The following is a 17,790-nucleotide window of genomic DNA, read 5'->3' on the forward strand; positions in this document are numbered from 1 at the left end:
AGCCACATGATTAAAACCATTGCCAGATGCCTATATCAAGCAGTGAGTGAATGGTCATTTCTTCAATTTGGCGTTTGATTGGGTGAAATGGTGAGTGTAAGGATCTGAGGGCCACACTGTGAAGTTTGGGGTAATTTATAGGTCTGATTCCAACATTTATCTGCCACTTTAGAAATATTTCTTTTGAGCAATGCTTGATATGAACTCTTTCTGTCTAAAATAACTTCATTTCTGATGCTACAGCTTTCTTCAATATTCGGGACTCATCTCACACCTCGCTTTTCAGAATCAGGTCATGCATTTATAGACAGAACTGCGGCTAAACTGGTCTGATATGATTCCACACTTGAACGTTGACTCCAGACTTTTGAACAGGATTGGTCTTCACACATATTTCTGTTTTCAATCAGCTCAGAAAGAGAGAGAGAGAGAGAGAGAGAGAAAGGAAAAGTCAATACTCCCTCAGTGCAGCACAGTTAAGAGCAGCTCAGAGAGAAGCAATTAAAGTCCGGCGGCAGTGGGCAGAAACTCACAAAAAAAAAATCACAAGACACACAACTGACTGCATACAGTTTCTCCCTCACTCTCTCTGAGACACAGAGACACAAGAGAAAGGATATGAAATGGCACACTAAGAGATGGACACAAGCACAGAGACAGAGGACCGTAGCAGAAATGTGTGTTTGTGTCTGTGTCAGTGAACATAAGCCGAATTTGAATGGCAGAGCTTAGAGAGACATGTCTCAGTGTAAGGGGCTCTCTCTCTCTCTCTCTCTCTCCCTCTCTCTCTCTCTGTGTGTGCATGTGTGTGTGTGAGAGAGTTTTTGAAGTAATGGCATCTTGATCCCATGATTGCTTTAAAACTGAAAACTTTAAATTTAAACTTAGGTCACACTTGAAATTTTCACTTATTTCCATAGTCACTATCACTCTATAGAACAGATAGTGAAGGCGCTTGTGGAGGTGGAGAGGGAATTATATTATGGGTATTATGGGCATGTGGAGATGCCTGGTTCCATTCACCAACACTGGAGAGAAATCTCCAGTCTCTACATTAAATTACTTCACATCTTAAACACAGACTTTTGCAATTCCCTTTGAGACCATCCAGAAAATAAACCTAAATTTAACTGTAAACTGTAAAATCCAACATTATCTAAACACTTTAGCATAGGTTTGTTTAAGCTTGTCTTTGGTGTTTCCACAAACATCCACTATATACCATTAGTGAAATTTACTAAATCTTAGAATTGTTGTTAAAGGCGATATATCGCAACTTCTTCACAGTGGAACACAGTTCTGGTAAAAACCTCACAGCAGCGTTCTCCCCCTTTCTAAACAGGCCTGTTCAGCACGGCCACTTTCAGCGCCTGTTCCTTTCACTCTGTTCACCCCAACCCAAGTGCACAGCCGTTAGGAGCATGGAGCAGTAGCTCTGGTTTTAGCCATTTTTGCTCGGTTCTCTTTCTTCTACGTTTTCACTCAGCGCTCTTATATTTCCACGCTCGTTGTGTTTGTTTTGCTTCAGGGACTGGGCAATAAGTGTCTGCACGTGACGTCAGATGCAAAGCAGAATTAGAACGACTCGTTTTATCCAATGTTTTCAGGCAACCAACAGAAAACTGACTGGGTCTTGTTTTATAGTGTGTGGGTTGGTGGGCTCCAAATCTCCATATTAATATGAACCAGGGATTTCATCATATTATATCTGCTTTAACAAATCACTACTAGTGATTTTTAATAGTGTATAGAAGCATACAATTATCAGGTTGCCCTTGAGCTGCAGACTTCAGTGAGTGGTCAGACAAAGACTGAGCTGCAGAGGTTGAGGAGGAGATTACGCAAATGGATCAGAAACGTTTTTAAAGCTTGAACTGCCTCCATGAACGCGCTGTTCTTTATAACACCAAGGAGAAAGAGGCAGCGCAGCGACTTTGAAACTGACAGCTGCAGTGTTTTGGGAGAAGGTGCATTGGAAGACAAAGGAAAAACAAATGTCACACCTGAGAATTAGATAAAAATATACAGTTATAAAAGCAGACCTTCGTGTTTTACCTCTGCACATCTTACCCTTTTTCTAGTTCATACACAGATTTTTTACTTTCTTTACAGGGATTTCCCAAACTTGCCTTTCAGCACAGAAGACTCATCTCCCCCAACAGCACTTTCAGGTTTTCTAGAGAGGGCTTCGTCTTCTGTTTCTGTGCTCTGTCCTCCATGGATATAAGCAGTGCCTCTGCATTCTGATTGCAGCTGATGTCAATTAGAGCTCACAGTCAGTGGTGGATTGAGGTACAGGCGACATGGGCAACATTTGCACGTCATGTCAATAAATGAACACAGTTAAGTTTTGTGGCTCAATTACCTTTTTAGAGCAGGTGCCCTGTGTCACGATCTCATTTAGCTACCTTGTTTATTTTCACCCGTTTTCACCTCCATTGTCCTATTTCCATTCCAGCCATTCAGCATCAGGGAAAGAAAACACAACTCAATTTCTCTTTCTCTCCTCAACTCTCCCTGGCCCTTTATACTCATCAGCGCCAGGCAACCCTTAATGACAGCCTGCGCTTATAATGGAGAAATGCACATGTGCATCCTCCACTACAAGGTTCTTGAGATGTTTCTTGAGATGGTTTACAGCAGATAGGTCTCTCTCCATTCATGGAGACAGAAGCCTGGTCTCGTATGAGTGGACATAACCACCCAAGATTAGACCTGGCTTCACTTCCAATCTCAGCAACTCACAAGCTGTTTGTGGTAGGAACGGTCCTATACCCAAATATTGTGTGTCCAGCAGTGGTGCTTTAAAAATAATGGATGAGGGCTGATAAATAGTGCAGCAGGTGGGTTACAGTCAGACATTATAGCTCCTATAAAGCGTCCATAAAAGGTTGGTGTCTGAGTGTGAGTTCGGTCTTGGTCATCAAAACAAAGCCTAGAAGCTACATGTGATGAATGTGCTGAGTTCTTCAACGTGCCTCCACCTGAGCATCTGGCAACTCACTATGCTCCTCTCCCTCTTTCTCAGCAGCACTGTGTGTTTTGACACCTACTTGTTTATTTTATTTTGAGGGATACCCGTGGAAAGCACGTCCTGCCAGCGCTTGCAGCAGCCGGGCTGGCAGTGACAGTGACGGCCGCGTGGCATGACGCATGCATAATGCAGCAATGCGCAACACGTCCAGGCTATTTATATCAGCAGCCTGCTCCAGGGGGAGGAGGTGAGGCCAGAGCAGCTTGTAGGAGGTGTTGAGACGTGCTACGTGACCACTAATGTCAGGCTCTTCACTGTGGGAATGCCGCCAGGAACCGTGTCCTCGTCCATGGCTCCGAAACCATTAGCATTAAAGCAGACAGCTTAAAGTGGTGACAGTAGTAGCGCTTAACTGTAAAAGTCTGCAGGAGGTTTTGACAACCTGTCGCACAATCCGCCTGAATCTGTTCCACACATAACGGCTAATTACTCGAGGGGAAAAAGGGAGGATGTTGAAGGATGGAGGGATAAAATTGAGGCTGAGAAAACATTTCAGACAGCAGAGCGAGGGGGTGTTTAAATTCATATCCGTCAAGTCAAGAGTACACCCAGACAACCTGGCCATTATGTACCAGGCATTCATATTTCCGGAGACATTTCTGAGAAGATCACATGCAACATGGTCCACCTGGAGTCCTCGGGAAAGAGGAACATCAGGAAAAAAAAGCCAACTGAAGTTCAGGTTAAAGCTACGGATAGCAGTAGGACTCCTAACAACCGCGAGTGGCTCACCACAGCTGTCCACACAACATAAACAGCACCTAAAGCTGAGAACAGACCTAGTCAGGTTTTGGGATTCACTCAGAAGAACAAAACAGCTGAGTTCTGTAAAAGAACTTAGTAAATGTGGAAAAGCATGCAGTGGTTACAGACGTTTGATGAATGAATGAATAAAAATGTTGGGTTGATGCTTCTGTGCACTTTTCAGGGAAAACAGATGGTCTGACACTTCAGGGGCTGCGATACTGGAAACATCTCATATTGCAGTATTATTTCTTTGCTGCAGTGCTGCATATATATATAAAATCCATGGGAGTGTCAGGAAAAGGACTTGAGCAGCTCTGTTTGGAAAGAAAAAAAATCACTTGAGAATTGTATATAATACACTATAATAATATATTATTAAATAAACTGACAAATGACTTTTATACTTTTATTATTAACTGTTTCTATATTTGAACTCTCCTTACAATCGGATTCAGAGCAGCACAAACAGAACCAGGAGAGCACTAGGACCACTCAGCTGGAGTGAGGGTGGAGGGGGTGGAGTGTAACTCTCCATGACACCACTAAATACATTTAAAAAAAAGCATCACTAGATAGTATTTTTACCTTAAAACAACAGCTTAAACACTGTGATGCTCTGCTGAGCTGCAATAGGAATAACAGAGCCTCTGTCTTTGCTACTCCAGGTTCAGCACTGCAGAAATTGCACTGTGTAAATTCTGGAGCAGGGTAGGAAACTAGGACTAGAGGACGAACCAACACAAACTGTGCAGCGACAAACGAGCTACTCTGACTTTACATCTATAAGGTAGACCAATGAGGTAGGAGCATCTCAAAGAGTGGACAGTGAGTGGACAAAGGTTTAAAACTACAGCAGCAACAGGTGTGTCTGATCCACGTGTACCAGCGCAAAACATACTAACACACCACCACATTAGTGTCACTGCACACTGTACTGCTCTGTAGGGGTCCTGACTGTTGAAGAACAGGGGGAAAGGGAGGTAAAAAGTATGCAGAGTAACAGATACAGAACTACAGTCTGAGCTTAAAATGCGTTTCACATGCAAAGGGAGCGTGTCCACTAAAGTCCTTGACTGTGATGTTCCAAAAACTAAATATAGAGTGTATTTATGTGTGCAGAGAGAGAGAGAGAGAGAGAGAGAGAGAGAGAGAGAGAGAGAGAGAGAAAATGGCACTCCTGCTCAGTAAAAATCACATGCTGTGTGTAGGTGGTGAGCTGATGACGATCCAAATCCCTCAAACCCATCACTGACAGGAGCCACCGAGCTCTGAGAGCTTTTCCAAGTTTTTTTTCTTGGTTTTGCCGCAGAGAGCAGTTCACACTCAACAGGCGGCACAAGGAGGCGACGATACGGACACAGAAGGTGTGTGGGTCTGTGGAGATTAGCCTAGCCTAGCATGCCAACAGTCTGCTTCATTTACTCAGAGCCACTACCTCAGGTCGTTATTAGCCCTGTACTTTCTGATGATTCATCATGTTAAAACCTCACATGTATCATCTGACCTTGTAACTGTACCCCTTTTTTTTTTTAGCAGTGTCAGAGTTAAAGCCACACCAGGTAAGATTTGGTATTTTTGCCCCTACAACTGTTCACTTTTACAGCACTGTCCTGAAAGCAAGGAAGAGGGTAAAGGATGGGGAGGGAGGTTTCAGAGGTTTACTACCCTCCTTCAAAAGTTACATAGTGCCGTTTCTGTAGTGCTGAGGCTCTATTCTATTCATTCATGTGGATTTAAGAAAGCGCTGTGTGAGTTCACTGACTGGTGATGTCACACTGAAACCCAGTGCGGGAAAAACACAAGCCCAGTAACCCACTGCAGTTGTGAGTTTACCGCTGAATTTGGGTTAAAGGAGAGAGGAATGAAGCTGAAAACAGACAAAATATTCAGAAGTCCCTTCACTCACTTTCTGCTCAGAGGTATAAGGCTTTATCTCTAAAAATGTGTGACTTGAGCCTCAGTTCACTGGAAAATCATCTGCTCTGGTGTGGCCAGCTACTCTTCTGAACAGTGTAGAACCATCTTTATTTTACAAATTTTCATAATGTTCTATTCCTCCAGAACCAGTCTGTGAAATTTACTCTCTCCGAAACGGGTTTTTATCATCACAACATGTCGATGTGCACTGTCCTTCACTCAACCCACACTCACATATATGAGGCACACGCAGCTCAACAGTGCATGTCCAGGTTGCTCCAGTCAGCACAGCCATGTCGTTGCCAGGTGTGGGCCAGATGTGCTTAGTTATGTGTGATCAAATAAGTTTTTTAATACAGGATGCACATTTGATGCACATGTGCAATTTGCCAGCGACAAAGGTACTCCACCATCCAGATGTGGCCAACATCTGCATGCTGTTCCAGGTCACAATGGTAGACACACTCACCCACTCACACCTGTGGACAAGTTCACACACTTACCCAGTCACTCACACAGTTTCACACAGTCACTCCACCAGCAAATATGTAAGTTTGGACTGTCGAAGAAACCCACACAGACACAGGGAGAACACACCACACACACTCCCCACAGACATATCTACTAGCTCCGAATCTTGTATCCATATTTTCAGCCATCATTTTCCTACAGTAACTGAAAGTTATTGTGAGGTCATAGCTTTACACCCTTGAAACACATCTTCTCTCGCTTTCTCTCTCTCTCTCTCTCTCACACACACATACACAGTGCAAATCCATCCAACAGCTGATTGTAGAGTCTCCCCCTAATAACAAAGACTGATTGTGCTCCCTACAGGCAAACACACAGCACTGCATTGTGGGGGTCTGTGAGGATCTGTTGGGGGATGAGGGGTGGGTAGTTGGGGGGTGCAGCTGCAGGAATCAGAAAATCTCCAGCAGATCTGAATGTTTGTAGCTGTGTGTCATTGATGACACAATAAAAATCCTTGCCATTATCACCTTCCTAACTGTGATCTGTTAGAAACTGCCACCCATCATCAGGTTCAGCACCTGTGCTTAGTCTCTTAACACACACACACAGAGAGAGAGAGAGAGAGAGAGAGAGAGAGAGAGAGAGAGAGAGAGAGAGGCGCTCTGAAGGAGGAACAGAGCAATAAAGCCACACCTGTGGAATGTCAATGAGACACACAAGGACAAGGTTCGGCTAGCTCCAGGCAACCGGACGTGACCAGGCCCAGTGGCAGGGGGCTGCCATTAGAGGGCAGTATGTGGACACTGAGCCGGTGTAAACCCTTGTATCTGCAACGATCATCCTCTTACACATTCAGCAGTGCTGTAAGGCAACAGTCTGCCTGCTATTTCTGCAAACACTGGGATACTGAGATACTGCAAACACTGGGAGCCTGAGAAGACACGTGAATCTCTCACAACAGTCAGTCGGCTTGCGCCGAGGGATTAGAGCTGTCACAACACCACAGATCTGGGTTCGGTTACCAATGCTAAATCTAGAACCGCAATGTTCGGTACCAAACAATACCACAATAAAAATAGTAAAAACTTAAACACCTTTCTAACGATAAGACCACACACCTCACCCCTGTTTTCACAGCCTGACATTAACACAGTAGCACCCTCTTTTCAATTAGTCTCAGCCACAGACGCCACCACAAGTTGATGGAGAGTCTGATTCTTTCAGTGCACTAATCCAGCCTCACTGTCAGGTTTCTGCCAGTTGCATTCTGATTGGCTCTCTGTACATCCTCAGGCTGGCCACGAATATTTGGCTATTCAGATATTCGTTCGTCTGGTAGGAATACGGTTTATAATTTAGATATTTGAATATTCCTTTTTTTTGGATAAATGTAGCGATATAGGCAACCCTCAACTCCACATGTATTCATCCTTGTCAACATAAAAGATGACAACCTACATACAACAAAGCATGGCAAAGCTACAGTTCATTTTGTCAGCTCTACACCTCAAATTAGAACATCTCCACAAAACTTTGATGTATTTGTGTACACTCTTTGCCCTTAGTGGCACCATGTATGCACTTGTATGTATTTTCTGAACAAAAAGGCTTGGCCCCAAGAATCCGGGTATTCAGATATTTGTTCATTGAATATGTATTAAGTTTCTAATTTTGAGATTCGGATATTCCGTTTTTTGGATAAATGTGGTTATTGATAAAAACAATGCTCCAGTCAACACCCATTCAGGCTCCAGCAGTAAACACAGAGCTCTCACCACTCCACCCACATATAAGTCTTTGTGCAAAAGTAACCTTAAAACTCAGTCATATAAAACATGCTAACATGCTAACACCACACACTCACAACACACTTACAACGAAGCCACAATTCGTTTTGTCAGCTTTGTGCCTAAAATTAGAGCAGCTCCGCTCAAACTGGTTAAATTGTGTATACTCTGTGCCCTTAGTTAGCGAGCTAGTTAGCAGGTTAGCCAGCATAGGTAGCGAGCGAAGCCGTGCTGTGAGCCACAGTGCAGCCTGGAGAGACAGATCTTAAAGCAGGTGTAAGGAGTGGATTTTGTAAATGACAAACATATACACCCCTCCACTTCCGGAATATTTAAATATTCACCAAATATCATTCAAATTTTGTTTCCTGCAGTAGTAGCCGGTTCTTGGATACCTTACGTGTCGAAAGGCACCAGACCCTCCCTAGACTCTCCTAACAGAGTCTGGCAATGCAGGACTACTTTTCTACTGACTCACACTAAGAGAGGACAGCCCCTCTTTTTTATTGTCTCGTTAGACAAGTCTCCCGCTCCACAAGTATCTCAGATTCAATTTAAACACCATTTTGTAAACACTTTATTTAACACTGCTCTGCAAGTGTCCCAGGTGTGATTCATCCCCACTCTGTGATGTAATCCCACTCAGCTCTAACCCTGATACTGACTCTTTAATGTAGTATTTGTTATTTACAGAGACTTGTGAAGGACAATGATAAAAATTTGCCACGGAATGAGCTGAACTGTCCAGTCAGATCTGTTACGCATCCGATCAACAACCCTGTACATTAAAACATGTGTTTTTCAAGAAATTGCAGGCGTAACATAATTAAAACAACGAATACCAGCCATGTCTCTATGGATTGTGTCTCCATGTTCATTTGCATTAGCTTCTGATTTGCATTCAGCTTCATCCAGACAGTTATGTTCATTACCGTTTAACTTCTGGTTTAAAAAGTTTTAACAGGAGCTCAGCTCGGGTCCCTCAGATTCTCCATCCCTCTCATAAATCCCTTCACACTGCGTACTCTGCCCCTTCCTCCCTGTGGTGGGCAGCTGTGTGTACAGGATCAGCTGTGTGGCTGGCACATGCACACACACACACACACATACACATACTCACGCTGGCACTTGGCGCACGGGTCTTTCTCATACTCCAGCTGTTCTGGCGCCTGATTTCTGACACTGGTGGATCGCCGCAGAGCTCCATCCTCTCTGAGACGTGCCGCTTCCTCTTTGGCGTAAGCGCCCAGCTCCTGAGTGTAGCGGCCATACATCTATAGCACGGAGAAGAGTCATCAGGGTTATTAAAGGACAGATACTCTTCACACACACACACAAATATTAATTCATACTCCTTTAATACTGTGACATAATTAAGAATCTACATGCTGCTCCAGACATGTCACTGTGCTTGTTCTGTCAAAATAAAGATATCTTTAAGTTCAAGTTCAAGAGCCTGTTTTGTCATTCTAGCTATTTACAAGCAAGTAATGAAGAGAGACATCGTTCCTCCAGGACTAGGGTCCAACATGAGTGCAGACATTACAATGAGAGCTAACAATTAGAGCTAACAGTACAGAGACATGTAAAGTGATGTTGTACATAAATAGATGTAGCATACTATGACTTAATATCACTCAGAACTGTATCAGAGTGCAGTGTTGATTAGCATAGTACTCTAACAGAGGTATAAATAAAGGTGCAAAGATATTAGAATAATGGGATATGAGAGATCAAATGAGATGGTGGTATTGAGTGAAATTGTGTGTGTGTGTGTGAGAGAGAGTGTGTGTGTGTGTGTGTGTGTGTGTGTTTAAAGCTTTCTGTCAGTTCAGTCTCTGAGGAGTCTGATGGCTTGTGGGAAATAACTGTTGTATAATCTCGCAGCACTTCACCGAATTATACAGAACCTTCTTCCATCTTCCATCTATCTTATCTAATCAATGTCTACTTACACTGTTTACACCAGTTTATTAGCTCCTCCCACACTGCATCCACATTCATTTGATCAGAAACATCTGCCATACTTTTAGGTTCACTGTTGCAGACCAGGCCTGTGTCCAAAATTCAAACTCCAAACTGGTTAGTGAAGATTTGTTAGCAAAGTCTGATGCAGGGCCATTACTCTGCAGTGCCCCCCTCCACGAGCAACCCTGGTGAGGTTAAACTTTACCTGGCCACCCTCTGGTGCCTGTGTTCCTCAACCCTGGTCCATGAGGAACCCTGACCTGCACATTTTACTTTGCCTGCCTACACTAACACACCCACTGTGGCTCTGAAAGTACTTGTTAATTAATTGATTAGTTAAAGCAGGTATGTTGAGAGAAGGGAAAGAAAGAAATATGCAGGGCAGTGTGCCTCAAGCACTTTTTCAGCACTGTGTGTGTGTGTGTGTGTTAGGGTTGCCACCTTTCAAATAAGCCAAAGCCTCATGTGCCCCAAACACATTTAAAGGCACACCTCTAATCTTCACTTTAAACAAACAATTTGGTTAAAAATATGATAAAATTATGAATATATACAATAATAATATAAACAATAAAAATAGTATATATGAAAATCAGTTTTAAGCCCATGTGATTGGTTACTCTGTTCTATTTTATTGTTTACATTACTGAATGACACACTAAAATAGTGAATCAGTCAAACCGATTAGATGGCTACCGATCACACTGAAACCTGATTGGCTAGTTGACAAATGAGGGCAGGATTTGACATGTGACCAAGAAATGTAAGGGGTGTGCATAAGGAAATAAAAAAATGTGTTTAATGAAAATACAGAAAAAAAATCGGACACTGCGTAAGAACCTGATGGGTGGCAACCCTAGTGTGTGTGCGTGAGATGCTGACACTGAGGGTGGTCCAACACTCAGAAACATCCAGCTGGTCAGTGTTTGTCCGGAGACCCCTAAGTGATAGAAGAGATTAGAAGTTCAAACTTTGTATTGTGCAGGTTCAGAGAGCAGCTCAAACCGAAACATGGAACAAGCTCTTGAGCTGGGACTGAAATCCTCAAGCTGCTCCTTCCGAATGTGTGAATCCTTAGGAAGTCTGCCTTAATCCGTCTGCTTCCTGACAGCCAGGAACAGCACAACGTTTATTAGTTGTCCCAGCTTGTTCTGCCCTGGTAACTCTCAGAATTACTTCTGTCTGCACTGCCTCAGGCCCAGTCCACACTGATCTGCATAGTTTAAAAAAAAAAAAGAGATAATCCTCCTTCTTATTGAAAATACCCTCGTCCAGACAAATATGAAAAGTTGCAATTGAACCGATTTAAGAGAGACATCAAAAATATCATGAATCCTGAAAAAAACAGGTTTAATCCAAAATCAATCCATACTCCCTATATAGTGCACTACACAAGTCATGAAATGACTGAATCTAGCTCCTAACAGTGCATTTATAGTTCTAATATACATCTCAGATCATTTATATAAAAAATATATATCATTTATATATAGTTATGTGTGGAAATCTGAAATCTAGTGCTGTCTGTGTGTGTGTACACACTAGTTTTATGACTGTAATAATTCACTATGGAGGGAGTGAGGAGCTGTTTGAATTTCAGCCAGAGACAGACACATCTCCACCTTGGAGAGTTTTCGAAATCCTCTATTTTCAATGACCTACAAACGGAAGGCCAGAACACAGACAATAAAAATATTTAAATGTATCCGGGTGACTGTCTGTGAGGATTTTGGTGCGTGGGTTTCCTCCAGGTGCTCCGGTTTCCTCCCACAGTCCAAAAACATGTCCCTAGGTGTGACTGTGTTCCTGCTTTGCGCCCAGTGACTTCGTGTAGGCTCCGGACCCACCGTGACCCTGAACTGGATAAGTGGTTACAGACAATGAATGAATGAATTAATTAATGATTGTAGACATGGTGTCAAGACTGAATACATTCATAACAGTGATGTCACAAAGCGGCTGGATCTGCAACTTTGGGTTTTCGTGCAATGAAAAACCAAAGCAGGGAGGTTTTACTGATCTTTCAGTACTAAATAAAAACCATTTCAGTTTGACTTTTGATGATATTATCTGCTGTAACACTGTCCATTCATCCTCCCACAGCGAACCTGTTTACATCCAATGGTTCTACAGTTACAGCCTGAGTGGAGAACAGCAGGGGACGTGGCAGTGATCGCTCTGGCATCCTGACTGAACAGAAGTGGTTTGACACCTCCGTCAGTCTTTAGCCCCACCTGCTGGGACGGGGTGATGAAGTTCAAATGATAAAGATCTTAAAAAAAATTAATTCAGAGAATGAAAGGCTTAGAGGTTTAAAATGCATCCGCTTAGATACACAAGAGGCATTTTATCTAAAGATAGAATCTGTATAATTCTCATCCATGGCAAATCTACTGAGATCTCATTAGCAAAAACAAAAACAGAAATTAAAAATGCAGGCAAAAACATCACAATATATCCTAAACCCAAAATACTAAGTGCAACTTAAGCACATCTTGGTGGGCTTCCCGAATAGCAGGATGTGTGGTATAAAACACTAGAGGCTGAGTGTGATGAGAACACACTTACAGACTGTAGTCCATCTGATGTTCTGCATACTTTGTTAGCCCCCTTTCACCCAGTTTGTAAATGCTCAGGACCCCCCGCAGAGCAGGTATGATTTGGGTGGTGGATTTCTCAGTGCTGCAGTGACACTGACAGGGTGGTTGTGGTGTGTTAGTGTTTGTTGTGCTGGTATGAGTGGTTCAGACACAGTGCTAATGGGGTTTACAAACACTTCAGCGTCACTGCTGGACTGAGAATAGTCCACCAACCAAAACCATCCAGCCGACAGCATCCTGTGTCCACTGAAGAAGAATTAGAGGAAGACCAACACAAACGGTGCAGCAACAGATGAGCTACTGTCTCTGACGAGGTGGACCAAGGAGGTAGGAGTCTGTAACAGACTCCTGGGGAGTGGGTGGGCACAGGGTTTAAAAACTCCAACAGCACTGCTGTGTCTGATCCACTCATACCAGCACACTCCATCCATCCATCCATTATCTGCCGCTCATACCACTCTAATCCACACATACCAACATAAAACACACTCCGTGTGCATGGGAAGAGCAGGGGCATAGTTTGTATAGCTCGAAATCTAGTGAGAAACAAGATATTTTACAACTGGAAGGAAATATGGACTGTCAAAATACGGACAAACAAGGATACACTGACACAATGTGACAAGCTGCCACACGATGAAATGAATTTTATATTTTGTTAATCTGGCTTAATCCAAAACTGGGAAAGAGTACATTGCCCTGATTAGCCTTCCCTTCATTTTGGATTTTCACCTGTCGTCGCTCTGTGCCGACCACCTTTGTTTCTATTGGTTGACATGCCTCCAGGGTCTGTAGCAACAAAAGTTGAAATAGTTGCTGCGCTTGACTGAATGCATCTCTAACACTCCGTCATCCTCTGCTGTGTAGGCACCATAACACACCCCCACCACGTCAGTGTCACTGCAGCACTGAGAATGATCCACAACCCAAATCATACCTGCTCTGTGGTGGGCTTGACCAGTGAAGAACAGGGTGAAAGAGTGGCATTTATAAAAAGTATGCAGAGCAACAGATGGACTACAGTCTGTAAGTGTAGAACTACAGAGTGACCAATGTGGCCAGTGGAGCTGAGAGAGTGGACAGTGAGGGCAGAAACAAGGAGGTGATTTTCATGATTTGGCTGATATAACTGAACACTGTTTTCTTCATAGACTCGAGCTGCCAGGCTCCGATTTGCAGTTAACAATGAAGTGTTTTCACAGAGACCATGTCGCAGAACTGAGAACTAATAATACCCATCATCGTGACCCAATAAAACACAGGGTCCAGGTCCTCACACATGTCCTCGGTGTGGAGATTAAACAACAGCTCATCTTCAGATCATATTCTGAAGTATTTATAACACCAGACACATTCAGTGAGGGCACCATTATGGGAGCGTGTTGCCAGACTAACGCAGCCAGTGTGTTTTGAGACCCACAGAACGGAGTATATTTAGTCAACCCCTCGTTCAGCATGAGCTGGAGGTCGGACAAGGATTTCTGAATGAAATTAAACTCCTTCTGTCAGTTTTTCCTGAGCCAGAGTCACAGAAACAGGCACAAGAATAAATTTCAGCATCACTCAACTGAACCTGGCAGCCTTATTAACATATAATTTAGAAAAAAAGCAGACCCCACAATGGACCCCTGAGGTACACTGCTCTCAATTTAAAAAAAAATCACCAGTGTATAGTAACAACTGGCCAATAATTTGATTATAAATTACATTTTTACATGTTTGTGGCAATGATTAAAGATATTTTCACTGTGGCACCACTGATTCTGTCTGTAGGTGACAGCTCTCATTATCTCATGTTGGTAAGAAGATTGACTGTGTGACCCAGTCCACAAGTGTGAGTGACCGAGTGAGTGTGTGTGAGTGACTAGGTGAGCGTGTGACATTGTCAACAGGTGTGAGTGACTGGGTGAGTGTGTGAAACTGTCCACAGTTGTGAGTAACTGGGTGAGTGTGTGAAACTGTCCACAGGTGTGAGTGAGTGACTGGGTGAGTGTGTGTGTGTGAGTGAGTGACTAGGTGAGTGTGTGACCTTGTCAACAGGTGTGAGTGACTGGGTGAGTGTGTGAAACCGTCCACCGGTGTGAGTGACTAGGTGAGTGTGTGACATTATCCACAGATTTGAGTGACTGGGTGAGTGTGTGAAACTGTCTACAGGTATGAGTGAACTTGTGAGTGTGTGGTGCTCTGGACCCACAGCGAATCTGAACAGAATAAAGTGCTTGGAGAAGATGAATGAACATTTTGTTATAATTTTGTCTACCCTTAATTAAATAATTAGCAAACCAACACACGCCTCAGGGTCAAAGCCAGTTACAGTCAATCAACGGAAAAGCAAATCATATCAAATTCATTGGCCACATCTGAGTACAAATATAAAAGCTGCACAATATCGATTTCTTCCACACATCTCTGATGCAAGGGAAAATGCAGCGCTGGCAGAACTGTTGAGCTGAAACTCACAAGGCATCTCAGAGGAGAAAGTGCTGATAGAATCAGATTCTGCTGCATTTTTCAGGTCATCTTGGTCACAGGCAGTGGTCCTGGTGTAGCGCAGCCTCTTGGAGACACTCTGTGAGTAAACGCTCGGTTTAAAAGCTGAGCCCAAGAGAACTTTGAATGCTCTTAACGATCAGAAAATCTTCCCAAGGCTTGGGAACTGAAGGTCACTGGTTCAATCTCCATAACCAACAGGAAAATTGGGAGTGACAGAACACTGCATGGAGCCCACTCTTCTGGACTCTACTCTCTGTTCGGTTCCTGCTCCATTTCCTGTTACAATTGCAGAGTGTAATTCACATTTACAGCACTACCCTGAAACCAAGGGGAGGGGCTAATTTCCTGCCCTCCTGCAGAAGATACATAATGCAGTTTCTGCAGTGCTGAGCGGCAGAGGCTCTATTCTCCCAATTACAGCTCAGTGGAGCATCACAATGATTTTGAAGCTGAAATATTAAGGTTGAAATAAGGGATAATCTCTTTTACTGAAAGCAGACTGAAAAGAACTGGAAAGTGCAGCTGCAACAGGAGCAGCTTGAGGTTATTCACACTGCAGAGGTTTTTTTTTCCATGCCGAAACTAATCAAGGAGTCCAATCCCTCCAAAGTATCAACCAGGCCTAGATTAAACAGATTCATCTTCTCCGTTACTCCAGCATCAAGAGCAATAAGGTCAGACTGTGTGTATGAGCATGCGGATCGCTCTTATCAGGCTATCAATCAAACTAGAGCGCTGTGGGATAAAGTAACGATTAAAAGCATGACAAATTACCCCCTTATCACTGTGAGGGGCTCAACGGGGGACCATTTCATGGCAAAGACATGCAGCAACTGCCCCTGCTTCAGCACTGCGCCATTGACAATGACTTTCATTATTAATTACTGACTAAATATTAATTACCATAAGAACCAAATTTTAACAGATATATTATAATATCTTAACCTTAACTGTAAGAGAGGAGGATGTGTGTGTGTGTGTCGCCATGTGAAGGACCTCACGGGGTGTGTCCCCGTCTTGTGCCCAGTCATTCTGGGTAAACTCTGGATCCACCGTGACTCTGAACTGGAGAGTCGTTACAGACAATAAGCGAATGAATTAATGTAAGACAGGAACTGATGGCACGTGATAAACACATGGAGAAAATTATGTCTCAAGCAAACGTTGGACCTATTTTCTTTGCTCAATTTCTTAAATGCACTTGTTGAACCTCTTTACAATCTAAAGTTACTTAAAAGGGAGTCAAAGGGAGTTTGACTTGATTTGAGCCCCATTTTTGTGCCTGGGTACCTTCAGGGTTTAATCACCACCAAATTGTGCTGCTGTGTTAATACATTAGTACATGCTACTGGAGTTTTTAAGCCCTCTGTCCATTCTCTGTCCACTCCATTGCACAGTGTGTGTTGGTCATCGTCTAGTCCAGTGGTGAACACAGGACGCTGTCGACTGGATGATTTTGGTTGGTGGATCTCAGTCCAGCAATGACACTGAGGGGTTTAAACTCCAGCAGCACTGCTGTCTGATCCAGCACAATACACACTAACACACCACCACCACGTCAGTGTCACTGCAGCACTGAGAATGATCCACCACCCAAAACATACCTGCCCTGTGGGGGTCCTGAGTGTTGAGGAACTGTGTGAAAGTGGGCTAAAATATAGGCGAAGCAGCAGATACAGGACTTCAATGTGTAACTGGAGAACAACACAGTAAGGTTTATAGTCAGTGGAGCTGAGAGAATGGACATGTGATTGCAGATGTTTGTGGATGTAAGGAAATGTCTGAACACTTTGTGTACATCGTTGTCTGAGATATTAAATGCCAAGTCGTGTTGTGGAGAACAAAAGCCGTTCTGACTCTGACTCAGACTCTGAAGTGTCTCTGTTAAAGGACAGAAACAGAGAAGCAGTCAGTTTTCAATCTCGACCTCTTTTCAATCAAGAGCCGCTGTACAATTACACAGCGGAGGAGAAATCTATAACAGCGCTGAACTAAAGAGGAGCAGAAACGCTTCGGTGGTTAAGGTCTTGGTGCTAGAGCTGGAGGATTGCAGATTTCAAGCGTGGTACCTTTGGGATCCTGATATCAATATTCCTGCCCTGTGCTCAGCCCTGCTGCTGTTTTCTCATTCTGAACACCTCTCTTCGGCTTCTCCAGGGAAAGGTGGGACTGTCGGGAGCTGTAAACACCTGTAATACGTTCTGCTCCGGTGCTGAGCTTCTCTATAGCACGCTCCAGTGATGGAGTTTAAATTCTCAAATCTATTAAACCTAACAATAGTTCATTGAGGAGAAACAGCTGTGGACGCACATCATTAGCCATGTATGGTGTAGTTAAATCCAACCAAACATTCATTCATTCATCCTGATCAGGGCCTACCTGGAATCACTGGGTGCCTGGCAGGAACCCACTCACACTTGTGGACAGTTTCAGCCACTCATCCACACGCTCACATCTGTGGACAGTTTAAAGCAGTCTCTCACACATTCACCTATTCACTCACGACAGAACTAAAAACATGCTGTCCTTCAGCTCTGGTTCTTAATGAAACATCTAGGACCTGCTTTGGTCAAAACAACCCCACAAGCCTCACAGCAGCCTGTCCCTTTAAATGATTAATGAGCCACTCGCTGTTCACCCCAACCCTGAGTGCACAGCAGTGAGGATTGAGGAGCAGCAGCTCAGGATTTTTTACTCAGTTCTCTTTTTTCTTTGTTCTGGTTTTCTGTTTTTACTCAGTGCTCTTATTTCTCCACATTCGTTGTGTCCA

General features: G+C 43.5%; 1 protein-coding gene across 1 annotated transcript in view; it reads right to left on the bottom strand.

Annotated features, from left to right (window-relative positions):
* The window catches only part of LOC136675668 (chloride channel protein 2-like), a 75,489-nt gene that overhangs the window by 34,711 nt on the left and 22,988 nt on the right, over nt 1-17,790 (bottom strand). The window contains exon 2 of the mRNA XM_066652359.1: nt 9,080-9,233. Coding sequence (XP_066508456.1) covers nt 9,080-9,233 — 154 coding nt within the window. The remainder of the gene's footprint in view (nt 1-9,079; nt 9,234-17,790) is intronic.

The sequence above is a fragment of the Hoplias malabaricus genome, chromosome X1 (genome assembly GCF_029633855.1).
Source record: "Hoplias malabaricus isolate fHopMal1 chromosome X1, fHopMal1.hap1, whole genome shotgun sequence".
NCBI classification, from domain to species: Eukaryota; Metazoa; Chordata; class Actinopteri; order Characiformes; family Erythrinidae; genus Hoplias; species Hoplias malabaricus.